General features: G+C 39.1%; 1 protein-coding gene and 1 pseudogene across 3 annotated transcripts; one reads left to right on the top strand and one right to left on the bottom strand.

Annotated features, from left to right (window-relative positions):
• The first annotated feature begins 12 nt into the window (after nucleotides 1-12).
• Nucleotides 13-10,926, top strand: Gtf2h5 (general transcription factor IIH subunit 5). Of its 3 annotated transcripts, none has more exons than XM_047558999.1 (3): nucleotides 13-98; nucleotides 904-973; nucleotides 10,499-10,926. In XM_047558999.1, exons 2-3 carry the CDS (start codon nucleotides 939-941, stop codon nucleotides 10,677-10,679), a joined length of 216 nt encoding a protein of 71 aa, XP_047414955.1. In that variant the 5' UTR covers nucleotides 13-98; nucleotides 904-938; the 3' UTR covers nucleotides 10,680-10,926. The 3 variants fall into 3 exon arrangements, with proteins under 3 accessions (XP_047414955.1, XP_047414954.1, XP_047414956.1); XM_047558998.1 differs by having other exon boundaries at nucleotides 30-98; nucleotides 845-973; XM_047559000.1 differs by lacking the exon at nucleotides 13-98 and adding an exon at nucleotides 512-589.
• A 4,111-nt stretch (nucleotides 10,927-15,037) lies between these two features.
• Nucleotides 15,038-16,360, bottom strand: LOC124987951 (metal-response element-binding transcription factor 2-like; annotated as a pseudogene).
• Between the last annotated feature and the right edge of the window lie 1,764 nt (nucleotides 16,361-18,124).

Here is an 18,124-nt window from a genome sequence, read left to right as displayed (position 1 = left end):
GGCGCGCTCCGCCCACAGAAGCGTGCCTGGCGCGATGACGTAGCAGCGCCGGCGCACTTTGCGGCGACGCCGAGGCTCTGCTGGGTCTGCGGGCGGAGGTGCGTGGCGATCCTCGGAGCGGCGGGGGGCAGTGCGGTGGGTGGAAGTCCTCGGGGTCCGGACTAAGGAGCGGAGAGGGAGGAAAGACCCAGCACCTGTCCTCCGGGCGCCGGGGGACCGGGCGGTGCACGGTCGAGCCCTTCGTGGCAGGGCCGGGCGGCTGTCCCACGCTGTCCCCTGGTAGATCTTTTGGGGTGTCTCGCCCTGCGCCCAGGCGTACGAGTCGAAGGGTGAATTTGGGGGTACGTGGGCGGCTTCCCTGGAGCGCAGGTCATGGAGAAACGTAATTGGTTTAGCAAACGAACGCAGGATTTGGAGACCTGGCTTGTGCTGTTTTTTTGAATCCTTTCGCTTGATCTCATCTTTAAAATGTGGTTGTTGAATCTACGTGATTTTCCTTCCCTCCTTCCAGTACTGGGGAGTGAACCCAATTGGTGCATGTGAGGCAAGCACTCTGCCACTCAGCTACATCCCTATCCCTAATCACCAGGTAAATTTTAAGGCCCCTTTCATATCTATCCCCTGAACATTTCCCTGAATGAGAAAGCCTTTAAGTAATGGGCCTTTACACCTGGGTTGGGCACGCTGAGGGGAGTTACCTTCATTGACTGCAGGTAGAAGTTGTTAACTAGTAATATTTATGCATTTCAGGGAGACAGTTTTAGTTTTGTTAAACTATCAGAATGTCTATGTATTTTAATGTTAGCTCTCTTTGATGGACACTTCTTATTTTGTCTCATTTCAGATGCAAATCTCCAAAGTATATGCGTTTGATGCTTTCAGTGTTACTTTCTTTTTTATTAGGATTATTGAGGTCTTCACCTTCTAACTGGAAAAAGATGGTCAACGTCTTGAAAGGAGTGCTTATAGAATGGTTAGTAGTTTTGATACTTGATGACTTTTAAATTTATGTATCAAATCTTGATTTACACATATACATTTTCTAAAATCCTGTCTGTAAAATCTGGATGAAACCAAATAAGCTTTTTCTACTTCAGTTTTCTTATTTAACAAATGAGACAGATTTTGTTGGCTAAGTTTCTTCCTGGTGCCAAATGTCAGCATCTGTGAAATTGATGTAATTGGCACTCTTTCCAACAATTTTATTTTAATTTCTTTTTTGGTTGTAGGTGGACGGACACAATACCTTTATTTTATATTTATGTAGTGCTATGGATCAAACCCAGTGCCTCACACATGCTAGGTGAGCGCTCTACCACTGAGCCACCACCCCAACCCCAGTTTCCAACAATTTTTGATCCAAGGTAGCATACTTGTTAAATTAGTCTTCATAGAGTAACAGTACCATATTCTCAAGCCATCAGGAGTTGACTAGAATTTTAGGGCTTACACAAATTTAGGAACTTGCATAAATAAATTCACCATCACCAACTGGTTTTTTAAAAAGAAAAAAATTCAGACCAGGTTTCTTGAACTCTTTTGCACACTGAAAAGATGATTGACAGAGTTTAATTACTCAAAGCAGTCTAAAGTCTATGGCTTAAGTACTGTGCAGTCTTAAAACCTGAATTGGTGACTGAGTCTTGTTCAGTCGTCACTTGGTTGTTTGCCCCATCAGTAATTCTTTCATCTGGGAACCCTGTCCTGTGGACATACTTGTTCAAAATACTACTGTCTATCTTTTTGTGCCCCTAATATGAGCCATTGGTGGATGATCATACTGTTTACTGTGATGTAAGGCCCAGGAGGAGCAAGGCCAAACCCTAGGGTGCCAACATTTTGAGCAGCACTTTCTAATAGAAATATAATTTGAGCCTACATATATAGGATTAAATTTTATAGTCACCACATAAAAAAGTAAAATTAAACAAGTGAAATTATTTTTTATCCAACATATCCAAAATAGTATTCTTTCAACATGTTCCATTTCCCCTCAACCAAAACAAAATCTTCAAAGTCCATTGTCTGTTTTACAGCACATTCACAGATTAGCCATATTTCAAATGCTGTGTAGTAAAGTGTACCTGACTAGTAGGCTACCTTATGGATAGTGCAGATTTAGGCTTTGGGCAGAGATGGATTCCAACAAAAGCAGCTAAAACATCCAGCGAGGTGAGGGGGAAAATGTTTCAGAAAGTGGAGTTGGCTATGGTGATGAGATGTGAGAGAGGTAGAGGCCATGGGTTGGTTTTGTGTTCTGGGGTTGAACCCAGGGGTACCTAACCACTGAGTCACACTGCCAGCCTTTTTTATTTTTTATTTTTAAGGTGTCTCAGAGTTGCTGAGGGCCTCACTATATTCTTTAGGCTGGCCTCAAACTCTTTTTTTTTTTTTTTAGCCTTTGTTTTATTTAGTTTTTTATGTGGTACTAGGGATTGAACCCAGTGCCTCTACCACTGAGCCATGACCCCAGCCCCATGGCCTCAAACTTTTGATCCTCCTGCCTCAGCCTTTTGAGTCACTGGGATTATACGTGTACAGCGTGTACAGTACCACACCCGCTGTAGCTACCAGCTTTTGATGCACGCTGTTTGATGGCGCAGTAGGATAGATGGCCCCGTTAGTGACAGTGTTCCCCCCATATCCTCAGTGAATAACTTACAAGACCTCCAATGGCAGATAGTACCTAACCACAAATTTAATGCCATCTCCCTCTTAAATAGGCATTTATCATACTCTGTGGCCATAACTTCAGTGGTTTGAAGTGCAAAAGCAAAATATTTCTTTTTCATCAATTCACTATAGAAGATTCGTTCTTATTGTGAATCTTAGAAACTTCATACATTTTTTTTTTTCCCTTATTAAGAACATTCACCTTTTCATGTAAAGGAAATGAGCTGGATCCATGGAAAAATAACTGGTTAGAGTTGGGTACGGCTGAGGCAGGAGAATCACAAGTTTGAGGCCAACCTTGGCAATTTAGGAAGATCCTGTCTCAAAAAGAATTGGAGATGTAGCTTGGTAGTAGAGTGTGGGTTCAATTCCCAGTAGAAGAAGAAGGAGAAAAATTGGTTAACAGGTTACTTCTAGTTTACTCTTTGTTGTTTTTGGGGTTTTGTTTGTTTGGTATAAGGAACATGAGTGACTACGTTTTGATTTTTAGCCTAGTAAGTACAGGAGCTTAGTCCAAAACTGTGACCCCCTATAATTTTTACTTAACAGAGACTACATTAAACAAATAAACCAGATGTTTATGGTGGCCATTTAGACTTTGCTTCTGTGAATAGGAAAAAAAATCAAGGCATTGGGATATAAAATTCTTTCCTCCCAAGGCTTATCAGGTATCAAAGATCTAAGGCTAGTGCCCTGGGGTTTTAGCTCAGTGGTAAAACTTGAGCTCAACATTTAAGTCTGAGACCCTGAGTCTCAACACTTAGTACAAAAAAAAAAAAAAAAAAAAAAAGGCTAAATAAAAAAATGTTTATGAATTTGTATTTTTATGTCAAAACAAGGTTAGTGAAAACTTCTCTCTTGGGATCCACCATCAACTGCCAAGCTCACATCCAGCATTTCCCCAAATCTAGCCAACCACTGCTCTTACTGAAGCAAGTAGCATATGCCTAGCATAACGTCTGTGTCCAATTCCAGGTACTAGAGCAGACCTCTTGTGTGCACTTACACAGTTTGGCAAGTGCTTCAGCAAAGGTTTGTTGCAGAGGTACAAATTCCAACCAGTTTACAGCATAATAGCTGAAAAAAATCTGGAGGAATATGTGTAATTAATCCAGCCTGATCCAAACTTGTATTTTATGTGAGAAACAAGTAGAAAGAACTAAGGATAAAGCCAGTCTTATTTTCTTATAGTTATTTATAAGTCTTTTGTTAGCCTTTGCTTCTTTTTTTTTTTTTTCTGGTACCAGGGTTTGCACTCAGGGGTACTCAGCTACTGAGTCACATCCTCACCCTATTTTTTATATTTTATTTAGAGAAAAGATCTCACCAAGTTGCTTAGCACCTTGCTTTTGCTGAGGCTGGCTTTGAAATCAAAATCCTCCTGCCTCCCGAGCTACTGAATCCTTTGCTTCTTAATAAAACCATGTTTATTGAAACTTCCCAGACACTTAAAACAGTGCTATAGATAGATAATAAAACAGGAGATGCTTAGTAAATATTTGTTTGCTGGGTGAATTTTGTTAATAGAATTGAATCAGAGTATGCCATCTCAGCTTAAATTCCAGGTTGTTTAATGTTCCTTTAGAGCCTCTATCCAGTGAGAATCAGTACGCAAAATGTTAAGTAGAACTTCCAGGAAGCCATTGTTTCTAGCTAAGGTCCTATACTAGGTTCCAGCAGACCAGACTAAAAAAATCAAAATGGAATCACTTAGGGCTAGACTGAATCTGTTACTCAAATTAGAATTTTGTGTCTTTGTAATGGTAAAACCTATTACAAGTCATGCTGGGAAGTTAGAAGTTGTGACTCTGGTTAACTTAATATCTCCCATGATGTCCCTTTCTTTCTCTTAAGACTTGTACCAGATATTTATTAAGCACCTGCATTATGCTGAACCTTAATCTCAACCCCCATATTTCTGGTCAGACAAAACCCAAACTGAAAACATTTATGATCCAGACATGATGAGACACATCTATAATCCCAGCTACTTGGTAGGCTGAGGCAGGAGGATTAAAAGTCAACCTGGGCAATTAGGTGAGACCCGTCTCAAAATTGTATTTGTTTCTGGTAGTGGGTATTGAACCCAGAGACAGTTTACCACTGAACTACATCTCCAGCCCTTTTTGGTTTTTATTTTGAGACATGATCTCACTAAGTTGCTTAGGGTCTTGTTAAGTTGTTGAGGCTGCCCTTGAACTTGTGATCCTCCAGTCTCAGCCTCCCAAGCTGTTGGGATTACGAGTGTGCACTAGGCTTCACAATTTTAAAAATATAAATTTTTCAGCACCAGAAAAAAAAGAGAAGAAAAAAATAAGAGGGAATAAACTTAATTTAACAAAGCTATTTCATATTCAGTAACATTTTCTATTTATGAAAAATGCTTTTTAAAATTTTAAATAATATGCTGGTTACCTAATTATTCAGGAAGGATAGTTTACCATTGACTAAATCAAGATGATTATTTGATTGGATGGAGAGAACTAATTTTGTAGTTTGTTTTACAGCAAACTGCATCATCTTGGTAGACTGATGGTGACTCCCTGCCCTACCCCCAGAATCATTTATAGAAGCTATATGCTAAGGTTGTTTGGGAGGGAAGGTATCTGCCTTTTGCAAAAACATTTTTCCTACTCAGTATCCCTGATCCCAGGACATTAGCCAAGTATCTCTGTGGACTTGGGTTTTTATGTTTTGTTTTGTTTCTCCATGCCAGTAGCATTCTCCCAGAGGCAACCTTCATGAAAAATTAGACTAAACTCTTTCAGGACCTCACATTTCATATTGAAACATCCCTTAAATGTTTAGTATCTTTAAACAAAAAATAGTAAAAGTCTTTTGAACCATTCCAGGTAATCCATAATTTCAGTAAATTCTTGAGAATTCAACCTGAATTCTTTCTACCTCTTTTCAAAAATTCGAAAGACTGGAAGTGTAGCTCAGTGGTAGAGCTTGAGCTTAGCATGCTTGAGGTCCTGTGTTTAATCCCAGCACTGGAAAAAACAAAAATTTAATTGAGGCAACTAATACTGATATTAAAGGTAGTTGTTGTAGTGTTTCAGTGATGGTTCTCCTAGCTCCTCTGCCAGCTGGCAGTGTCTCCTCAGTTGTTGGGAATACCATTGGTGTTCAAGATGTCTTGGAAAACAACACAAATTCGTGTGTGTGGTAGAGGGCAGGTAGAACCCAAAAGTGTTTTTTTATGATTACTCTCAATTACTTGAACAAACAGGTGAAACCAACATATTGAACCCTTTTTTGTTTTTTTTTTGGTACTGGAGATTGAACCCAGAGGTGTTCAACCACTGAGCCACATTCCCAGCCCCTCCCCCCCCTTTTTAAACTTTTTTTAAAATTCGTTTTAGATGTTGATAGACGTTTATTTATATGTGGTGCTGAAAATCGAACCCAGTGCCTCACACATGCTAGGTAAGCACTCTACCACTGAGCCACTACCCCAGCCCCCCAGCCCTTTTTAATATTTTATTTAGAGACAGGGCCTCATTGAGTTGCTTAGGGCTTCACTAAGTTGCTGAGGCTGGCTTTGAGCTAGGGATCTTCTTGCCTCAGCCTCCCAAACTGCTGGTACTGGTGTGTGCCACTGCATCCAGCTAAGCTCTTGATTTTGCCCCAGATGAAGTTAAGCTTAAAAGGTAATTGATTTAAAGATTATAAAGTATATCCTTCCAGGACTACTGGGTGTGTGACTTTTATAGGATATTTTGAGGTTCTTAATGGGGCCTGAAACAATCAACAGTCAAGGACCAAGTCCTCTCTTTTGCTTGCAGGGAAGGGAGGTGCAGCTTCCTTGTTGAGCTCTAAAACTGAAGGGTCTTGTCTGTCTCCCCCCGCTCCTGTCTACTCCTAAACTGCTCTTTACCAACCCCCCAGCCCCAACCCCATCTCCATACATAGGCAAAAAAACAGGGAAATGCTGGGTTTTTTGTTTTATTTTTAAGAATCTAAGTAAGAAAATGGTGGTTTTAAAGAAGCTCAGACTGGTTTCCCTCCTCATTTTCTTTCTGTAAGATCACCTGGACACGCCCTGTTAAACTGGCTGTATCAGCCCCAGGTTCCTTCTAGAATTGCTTTTTAAGCTCGTTTTAATTTTCTGTTTCTCCTGTTACTCTTTCTCAGTGATTAATTTGTTTACCTCAATGAGATTTTTCAATGTGTAGTGTGTTACCACTGTACAGATTTTTTTTAATTGTGTAATTGCCAAAATTAGGGAAAGACTGAAGATAGAAATTTAACATTTTCTGTATCTGCTTAAATCTGACCATTGTGCATCTCTTTGTAAAAGACCCATTCTTTCTCTCATTTGTCACCAGCTCTTGCACCTTGCGATCCTTATTCCCTTTCTGCCCTCTGTGCCTACTTTTCCTGTTAGTCATTCACCCAGAAAGCTGCAGACTCCAGGCCATCCTCCTTCTCTTGGAATCTCACTGCCTTTTGGCTCTGTTTACCCATTTTTTTGAATTTCTTCTTCTACCCTCCCCCAGTCCTTTTTACATTGCCTTCTGGGACACAGCAGCAGAATCCCCTGTATCTTGAACATCTTCTCTGAACAGTCTCTTTGCCTGTAACAAAACCTTGCTCTCTTTAGGCTGTGTTTGATTGCAGCACTGCCAGGCTTCTCCCACTCTACCAAGCAGTCCCTTTTATCCTCCAGTACATCTTGTGCCATTTGACCAAAAAATGGTGTAGGCCTCGCCCCTCATTGCCACTTCCATATTTTTCTATAGAAGCACCCATGAATCTCAGATTATACTGTCCATTAACAATCCTCATTATAATTACCCACAAACATCCAAATCTTTTTTTTTTTTTTTTTTTTTTGGGTGCTGGGGATCGAACCCAGGGCCTTGTACTTGTAAGGCAAGCACTCTACCAACTGAGCTACCTCCCCAGCTCAAACATCCAAATCTTTCCTGAAGGTTTCTTCTTCAATAGCTCTCCTCTCTAGTCTTCAGTGATTTCACTATGTAGACAATCCTTCTGATACCCCAGCTTTAATTCCCTGAGCTCCAAAGACCTTGTCCTCTAGCATGTCAGGGCCTCTCATTCACAGTCAGGCCTGTCCCTTCCAATGCTGCATATTGCATTTTCTGACATCCAACTCTGATCACCACCTTCTCTTTGCAGTCGGCTTCCTCTAGTACCCTTTCTCTGGGTGCTTCAGCTCCCTTGACCCTGCAGCGTGTTGTTCCTCCCAGCTTTTCAGATGTCCACATCTTTTTCCAGCTCCCACTCATCTTTTTTTGTTCGTTTGGTGCAGGGATTGAACTCAAGGACACTAAACCACTGAGCCACATCCCCAGCCCTTTTTTATTTTTTATTTTGAGATAGATAGGGCCTCACTTAGCTGCTGAGACAGGCTTTAAACTCACAATCCTCCTGCCTCAGCCTCCCAAGCTGCTGGGATTATAGGCATTCGCCACCGTGCCTGGTGCTCTCATTTTTTTTCTGCTTATTGTGGGATTTCTCAGAGCACCTGTTTCTATTCACTTCTAATTGTTCTCTGCCTGTTCTGAAGTTCACTCCAAGAAGTCTTCCAGACTGCTCTTGTCCATCCAGACTGCTCTTGTCAAGGGCAGTAACTTTCTGCATTAGTGGCCAGTTCTTGGTCCTTATCTTACTATACCTATGAACAGCAGTTAACACAATTGCTCAGTTTTTTTTTTTTCTAAAATCGTTTTGTTCACTTAACTTTGGAACACTGCAGGTTTCTTCTACCTTGGTGATCGCTTCTTCACAATTTCTTTTGCTGAGTCCTGACTTTATTCTTCCTCACTTTCTTTCTTTATTCTTCTTCACTTTTTGATTATAGGATGTCCAGGGCTTGGTTCTTACACTCTTCTCTGAGTGCAAGCTCAGTGAGTAGCTATACTCACTCCTTTGCTTTAAATACCATTGACACATGATGACTGAATTTTCACCACTGAATTCCAGAATTGTGTATCTCTCTTCCTTTTTTTTTTTTTTTTTTTTAATATTTTTTTTAAGTTGTCAGTGGGCTTTTATTTTATTCATTTATATGCAGTGCTGAGGATTGAACCCAGGGCTCACACATACCAGGCAAGCGCTCTCCTACCGAGCTACAATCTCAGCCCTCTCTCTTCCTATTCTGCTTCTTCACTTGGGCGCTGGTAGGCATGTCATGTCATGCAAACATAATCTGCCTACAACCAAACTTTTGACCTTACCAGCAAACCTGTTCTTCCTGCATTCCTCCTCATTTCCATAAAAGACAGCTCCATCTTTCCATTGTTCAAAAATCTTGGCATCTCCTTGGTTCTTCTCTGTCATAGGTCATGTCTAGTCTCAGCAAATCATGTTGGCTGTATGTCCACATTGATCCAGAAGTCAACCACTTCTCATTTCTAGGTCACCACTGACTCCAAAGCATTATCCTCTCTCACCTGATCACTGGGGTTACCTCCTTTTCCCCTGTCTCCAACCCTTTCCTCTGCTGCTCCCAGTTTTTTCTCAATGCAGCAACTAGTATTTTCATAATTAAAATCTAAGTTAGTATATAAGTTAAATCATGCCATTCAATAAAAGCCAAACTCCCCAGAATCAACTCCAAGGTTCATATTCATTCAATAACTGAACTAAATCCTTTCCTTTGTTAACTTAATACTTGTTTGTGCTTAAATAAAATTTATTTTCAGTAAATTGCACTGATCTCTTTTGGATTGAATTGTTATCTTCATAATTAATTTTGACATTCCTCAAAGCACCAAAAGATTGTGCAAAATTACATTTTCTCTAAGAATGACAAAAATCTGTGATTTGACATTTTTTAGTCACATTTTGCTGAACATTATTTTATATTAGATCGTGATTCAAGGTTTGTTTTTCTGTTGTTTGTTTTTTTAGTTGTCAATGTATCTTTTATTTATTTATATGCAGTAGTGAGGATCAAACCCAGGACCTCACACATGCCAGGCAAACCCTCTATCACTGAGCCACAACTCCAGCCCATGATTCAGGGTTTTTATGCTGTAAATTCTGTACTACCTACCAAGAAATTGTATTCCTCTTTCCTTTATGACTACCCTGCTCATTACAAACTAAAAAATTTGCTGGTAAATAGAATTGGATTTGTATATTTTTTGAATTTATGAGCTCGGTATTCCCCCCAAAAGAAAAAAAAGTGGTTTTATCAGGGTTTCCTTCAAACAAAGATTTTGAGTGATAGTTTAGATTGATGGGGTTCTGAATTTTATGAAAGGAAAAAACTTTGGTACCTATTGTAAGCCAAATACTGTCCTTGCATTTATCTCCTTTAGTTTTCATAAAAATTCTGTTACATGTACTCATTTATGATTGGGAACACAGACTCTGGAAAGTTTAGTACATATTCAGGGTCAGAGAGTTAAGTGATAAAGCTGGGGTCGAATCCTGATCTGACTCTTCCTATATATCCTCACTTACCAAGTGACTAACATTTCAGAAGTTAATTTGTCACAGGGTAGAATTGAACAACTATTACATCTTAAATGTGATTATCATGAATAAGGAAATTCATTTTTTTAAACTCAATTAAGGAAACTGACTCTAGACCCTATTAACTACAAAGCTTTCTTTTTTTTCCACTTGGCAGGGAAAATTATTTTTTAAAAAATCTTATTGACCTCTTTTAAATTTGCACTACCAGTTTTAGAACAAAGTCATCTGTGTAAATAATTCACACTTGAGGCAGAGAGGAAATCTGCGTAATCATTCAGAACTTTAATCATCCTAAAAATTCTATTTGCTCAAGTCTTTGTGGTGTGGTTTGACCACAAGATATCTTCTAATTATGTGGTTCTCTCTCCAGTGATCCTGCCATGAAGCAATTTCTACTATACTTGGATGAGTCCAATGCCCTGGGGAAGAAGTTCATCATTCAAGACATCGATGATACTCATGTCTTCGTAATAGCAGAGTTGGTTAATGTCCTCCAGGAGCGCGTAGGTGAATTAATGGACCAAAATGCTTTTTCTCTTACCCAGAAGTAAAATATTTGATATTGACTGTTTAGGAATTATAAGCAACAAATAAGAAAGACTGCCCCCCACCTACTTTCAGTACCTTATGTGGCTGAGGAGCATGCTGTGGGAAAGACTGTAATCATTTGTTCAGACAAAAACCCCTGAACTAATTTTTGTTGTACTTCAGAATTTTTTTTAAAAAAGCTTTATCAGTTGACTGTAATTTGACTTTTATTATCCTTTAATAAAATAAAAACATACATGTTTTTCCTGCCTTATTAGAACCAATTTAATACATTAAGAATAATGATTGCTGGATGTGGTGGTACATACCTGTAATCCCAGCTACTCTGGAGGCTGAGGCAGGAGGATCACAAGTTCAGAGTCAGCTTGGGCAACTTAGCAAGACCCTGTCTCAAAATTAAAAATAAAAACAGCTGGGAATGTAGTAGTTTAGTGTTAGAGCATTACGGGGTTCAATCTCCATTACTAGAAGTGTAAGTAGAGTGTGTGTGCCTTTAAATGATTAGTGTAATCTAGGTATTTGTTTTTCTTATTAGTGATTGTGGATTTGTGGCTGTGGTTGTTTTGTTTTAATTAGAGACTTCACAGATTTGCTGGGGGCAGTGATACATACTTGTAATCCCAGCAACTTTGAAGACTGAGGCAGGAGGATTGCAAGTTCAAGCCCAGCCTCTACAATTTAAGGAGATCCTGTCTCATATATTTAAAAAAATTCTGGAAAGGGCTGGGAATATAGCTCAGTGGTAGAGCACCCCTGGGTTTAATCCCCACTACTGAAAGGAAAGGAAGGAAGGAAGGAAATTTCACAGATTTACATTTATGTTTAAAAAAAAAATATCAAGGAAGAAACTTCAATAACATTTATATCTCACAAATAATATGTGCATACTAGCCAGCTCTATTGGTGAAGAAGGTATAACGGTATAAACTATTGTTTGCATTTCCTTGAAAATAATATTTTAAAGTGCCAAGTTAGAAACAGCCAAATGAGAAATGCACATGCTACTTTACATGTTTAGTCTTTCTTTGTTCAGACTTTGTTGGTCACATTTTCCTGTCAAGTCAAGCATTCGTTTATGAAGGAATGAGTGCCAAACAAAATGGCAGTATACGTATGCATTTATGTGTAGCCAGTAGCTGAGAAAGTACAGTCATAGTGGATAACTTGGAGGAGAGGGGTTGGAGACTTGGATATTGCGTTTTGTAAACTTCTGTATCATTTGAAGCCACACGTGTTGAAACATAAAAGAGTGGTGAAAACAGGATATGCAGTTGACATCTGCTTTAATGGAAGTGTTACATTCTCAACCATATGTTCTAAATCCAACTAACCCAGGTGATTTTACTCTTACATGCCATTTGCCAGTCTGGTTAAATGCACTCCCCAGAATAATGATATTAAAAACATAAAGTAAAATACACTGGATTTCAGAGGGAATAAAAACTCATCTTCGAAATAATTTTTAAGAAGAGAAAATTAGGTTTACTCATACATTGTTCCCCAGAAGAAGAATCCTTGTTAAATGGAATGATAGAAACAGGAGCAGGCAACCTTGTGGGAAGTAATGTATTAGGCTGAAATACAAACTCCAACAGGGACCGTGCCTCCCTTCCTGAGGATATTGCCATTGGGGTCGGTTCCTATGATGGGGATTTTCCAACAAAAGAGACCTTTGATTATGTTATGTGGAATCACATCAAACCCAGGTTCCAGCTTCCTTTTGGTTTGTTTATTCAAAGCATCTGGGCATCACTTTATTCATGGATGCATTACTAAACCTAGAAACTTACACAGGGTAGCATACTTATGATTCCTACCTATAGTCCTCAGTTTTGATACCCACATAATCAGACAATTTCTACAGGTTACTGATATGTCTGGTACCAAAACTTGGTAAGTAGAAGATATGTTTCTTCAGAATTTCTAGTTGTTTCTGAACTTATATTTCAGTCCTTCTAAATCAATTTTTAATATGCCTCCATCATTTGTTACCTAATACCTTTTTTATTAATATGCAACTTAAAGCAAGTTTTTCTTAGAATCTTGGAGCTTAAAAGGTATGGGGGAAACAACATATTGAACAGGGACTGCAAAGAGTTATATTAAGTGAAAGAAGTCTTATTACATTAGCTCTTACTTTTAAGAAGTTATATTCAGGTAAAGGTTAAATATCTTTCTTTAGAGACTGTTAAGGTAGGATGGTACAACAGTAGGAAAGCACCTTGCAGTCACTTTGTTTGCTTATCCTGCTGTGAGTGAACAGGAAATGTGCAGTGACACTTTGCATCCACTCTGTCTCTTGGGGTCTGATTTCCCTTATTGAATTTGGCATACTGTAGATGACCAGAACAAGAGCTGTTTTCTGCTTAGCACTGGAGAAATTTATTGTTGACAATCTTTTTGTTTTTAACAAAGCCTTAATTATTGGGAAAAGATAGCATTAACCTGAATTTTCTTAACTGCATGAGAAAATCATTTTAACTTGATAGCTGGCCAGTCACACATATCTGTGCACTGAAATTGTGATATTTAAAGTTGTACTTCTTGATAAGGGATTTTCATAATAACTATATTGGATCAGAAACTTTTTATTTTGTGGCGCTGGGGATTGAACCGAGGGCTTTGTGCTTGCGAGGCAAACACTCTACCAGCTGAGCTATATCTGCAGCCCCTATCAGAAACTCTTACTTCCTCAAACCCCCACTTCCTTGGGAAATTTAGTGTGATTATTTTAAAATTCTGGGGATCAAGTGTGTGTGTGCATCATAGTTATAAAAATATGTACTGAGAAATGAGTTTGGGTGAGCAGTAACTGAACATTACTGATAATAGATAATGAAGATTACCCTCCTTTTTTCTGATACATTGCAGATGATAATCAAAATTATTAATGATTTTATTGCTGTTAGCATTAGCTATAACAGGTGATTTTACATAATTATACTTTTTTTTTTTTTTAAAGAAACTTTTCTTTTTTTTACATGTAAAATAAAGTTATCAGTTTAAATCTTGGTACATTTTATAAAAACAAGAGGTAATGTTGTAAAAAAAAAAAAAAACAACAGTAGCCTTAACTGGCAACTTACTGTTTGTTAACCCTGTGCAATAAAATACTTTGTTCATACTACACTTATTCAAACATGACTAACAGTTACTACAGACATTTCAGGAATCTTCACAGGACTCCTACAGACTTACTGTTAAAACTGAGACATTTACAATCACAATGTGCCATGAAAACTTGAAAATGTTACTTTAAAAGGAGATGTTGATATTATTTGAATTTGTTTTAGGTATTGAACAGCTGAGTTACAAGGACTGAAAGTGAAAAGCATTCTAAAAGCCCATGAACACTGTTGTTCACACCCTTCTTTAGTACACACTAAACTTGTTTGACACATTTCTCTTCATACATAGCAAGCAACAGCACCCAATAAAATGTTGCTGTGTAAATACTGCAACTATTCCTGAAATAAAGAATTATGGGATATATACTCCAAAGCTGCCCATTCCCATAATTTATATTGCATCGGTCACATATTCACACACATATATATACACACATGTTGACAATCTTTTTGTTTTTAACAAAGCCTTAATTATTGGGAAAAGATAGCATTAACTTGAATTTTCTTAACTGCATGAGATATATACACACGTGTGTATATATATGTACATGCAAAGAATATATTAAGATGACAATGAAGTCTAGTCACAGAGCAATTTACAGGCTCAATATATTTTTTTTACACTTTGCTTGAAAGAAAATTTCAATATTTTACAGTCTTTCAGTAGGCATTATATACACTGTACTTTATGAAATCTAAAAGGTATTGAAATAAATTTCTTCCAACATTTTGGTAACAAAACAATGTTTCTCCAAAGACTTGTGCTATCTACATGATCTGTTTGCTCTGATAACCACTAATCACAAAAACTGACTCAATGGAATAATTAGAAAAATTAGGGCTGGGGATATAGCTCAGTTGGTAGCATGCTTGCCTCGTAAGCACAAAACCCTGGGTTCAATCCCCAGCACCGCAAAAAAAAAAAAAAAAAGAAAGAAAAATTATCTAACTCCATGCATGGGTTTGAATCAATTTTAATATCCTATCCTAAAAACATTCTACAAATCTTAAGATTTAAAAAATTAAGTCTCTGTTTTGATTTGTAAAAGATACCTTTTAATGACAATATCCATAACATTGACATGTACATGTTAAGGCTAGTATCATCTTCTTTTGTGATTTTGTTGTTGTTCTTGCTGTTTTAAGAAAGAGTAAAAGCCAGACTTCTTTAGGGCTTTGAACTGTACCTACATAAAATGAGAGTGCAGTGAACATAATGTTCAGTCCTACAGTCAGGATGCAGTCGCTCCTTCCCATTCCACAAGATACTGCACCTTTCCATCGAGTGTCACCCAACGAGCCAAAACTTGGTATTTTTCGCCACATGCTATTCTACCTGCAGCACCAAAATAACTAGTAATGGAGTTTTTCAGATGATTAAGTTATTCAGTTAAGTTTTCAATTAAGTATACTGCTGATCTGCTAAGTTATTCAGAATCTCTGTGTTGAGTTCCTCAAATTGATAATCTTCTTTGCCTTCATCATCTTTTGCAATTTCTGAGTTCTGATTCTGGAGTGCTCGTCTCAGAAGACAACCTCCTCTTTGCAAATGTGGTATTGCAGCAGGCCAAGATCTTCCTGAGCGAGTTCTTTTTCTGGAGTCAGATAATCCATAATGCCTGGAAATGCTAGACGAGGTAGTTTCTTTTGCACTGGAAGCACCTGTGAAATCCACACCTGAGGTATTAGAAGAATGTGCAGGTCCCTCAGTTCTCCCTATAGAACAAGGTAAATCCAAGGTAGGACTCTCTGAAACTGATTCCTTATCCAACGGTGGCTCAGCAGTTTTCTGAATCATCTTCCTTGTGTATGGTCCAGGAGGACAACCTACAGATTTTTTCTTTCCTTTTTTTTTCTATTCCATTGCTTATTCTCTCTCCAGGATGCAGTCTATCCCAGTTTTCATTAATGTATATCATAAGCTCAAGTTCAGAATCAAAGTATTCTTGTGAATAACACTTAGATTGTAAAGGCGTAGGTGTGCTATACCACTGTAATGGTAGACGTTTGAGGTATTCTGGTCCAGAACTGCAGACAGAGCAAATAAATGTATAAAACCTATCTCCAAATAGCATTGGCTTTTGAAGGCATTGCACACAAGCCTCATGAAACCACTGCTTACATTTGCAGCATTGTAGCATCTTAAAATACCAGTCTCCAGTGCCTCCACAATAGCAGTAACTCTCCTGGACATTGGTTTTATGACCTGCATCCCATTCAAGGTCTGCCACACTATAGGGTAATGTCTGCTTCATGACTTGCAATACTTTGGCATTTGGTCCTTTTTTAAGTGCAGCACCCCTCTTTGTTGTTGTTGCAGACAATACCCCTCTTTTTAAGTGCAGCACCCCTCTTTGTTGCCGACAGAGCCGTTTTTCATCTGAATCAATCACACTGGAATCAATATGAGGTGTATGACACAACTGATGATACCCTTAATATCAAAAACAGCGTAAAGCAAATTCTTGGCCACACTTATCACATATAACCATTGCATTAGGAGCTTCTGAATACTCTTCTTGACATACCTTACAGACCATTTCCCCACTTCCAGTGGTCCCTGTTTGAATGTCCTTCCAGAGAACCCAGGATTCAGAACTGTCTTCAAATATGATGAAGCAGCTCTGTTTCAAAATGTTTATCTTTTTGATAGTTCCAAGATAAAGCAAGCCATCTGACCATCTAGCTAGGACATCCTGACCCTCTTCAAATTTACATGCTGGCTTTTTGGCTTTATGTCCATCCTGTAAAGACACCTTGGTCAAGGATGTTGGGGTCTTTTGGTTTCGACGTAAAGGAGACCGCCTGTGGACCAGTGAATCACCTGCCCTGTAGAGTCTCTCATTCGGTCACTTCAGTGGTGCCACCTGCTTCATACAGGAAAACATAACCAATCGCGTCCCCGTGGGTGCTTCCCCTGCGACTCCAACACTGGGCACCCGCCCCACCGGGAACCCCGCACATACGCACGCACAAAACGAGGTCCTCGGGGAGAGGGTTGTGGGTAGAGTGAGCCTTCCTATACCGGCCTCAAACAGCCCACTTCGCTACAGCCCTTCACCACTTTGCTTTCCTGCGGACCGCCGGTGCGTTCTGGGAGCGCAGAGCCGAATTGTACTTTTTTTGTAGCGGGGGATACCAGGGATTGAACTCAGGAGCACTTGACCACTGGGCCACATCCCCAGCCCTATTCTGTACTTTATTTAGAGACAGGATCTCCTTGAGTTGCTTAGTGCCTTGCTTTTTGCTGAGGCTGGCTTTGAACTCTGATCCTCCTGCCTCAGTCTCCCAGGCCACTGGGATTACAGATGGAGCGCCACCATGCCTGCCCATTTCTTTTTTTTAAATATTTTTATTAGCTGTTGATGGAGCTTTATTACTTATTTGTATGTGGTGCTGAGAACCGAACCCGGTGCCTCACACATGCTAGGCAAGTGCTGTACCACTGAGCCACAACCCCAGCTCCATTTTGTCTCTTTAAAAAAAAAAATGTTTTATATATATTTTTAGTTGTTGGACCTTTATTTTATTCATTTATTTATATGCGTTGCTGAGAATCAAACCCAGTGCCTCACACATGCTAGGCGAGTGCTCTACCACTGAGCCACACCTCAGCCCCATTTTGTCTCTTAATGGATGAAAAGGTTATATTTTAAAGATGGAGAGATGATGCAGTTTGCAAATATAGCCAATAAATATTCTCAACTATGCATAGTTCTTTTTCATTTGCAGGAAAGTTATCTGTTGAGAGTATTGAATAAACTTTAAAAAAAAAAAAAAAAACTGTCAAGCACAGGAAAGTAATTGACAGCATCGACTGGATGCAGCTGCCTGAGCCTAGCATCACATCTCTGCTCACCTGCTCTGGGATCTCCCACATGTCACTGCATTTCTCTGTACCTCTCAGTCCCTACCTGTAAAAACAGGAAACCTACCTTCAAAGGTTGGTGAGATGATTAAGTTAACATACATAAAGCAAATACTTATCAAATTTAGTTGCCTTGAATCTAGAAAAGCAACAGTGACGAAGAGAACAAAAAATTTTGAGGGGCTGGGGTTGTGGCTCAGTGGTAGAGCGCTTGCCTGGCATGTGTGAGGCCCTGGTTTCGATACTCAGCACCACATATAAATAAATAAAACGAAAGATCCATTGACAACTAAAACATTTTTAGCACACAAATACATATTTTCCTCTGCTGATACCATGCAGTGAGAGAAGCAGCAGATGAGGAAGTAGGAGCCTCCTAGAAAAAAGCACTGGGGAGCTAAGTCCACAGCTGCCCAACACTTTATTTTGAAACTCTGAGCACAGGAGAGTT

The sequence above is a fragment of the Sciurus carolinensis genome, chromosome 7, assembly GCF_902686445.1.
Source record: "Sciurus carolinensis chromosome 7, mSciCar1.2, whole genome shotgun sequence".
Classification (NCBI taxonomy): domain Eukaryota; kingdom Metazoa; phylum Chordata; class Mammalia; order Rodentia; family Sciuridae; genus Sciurus; species Sciurus carolinensis.
This window is presented reverse-complemented; position numbering and strand designations above follow the sequence as displayed.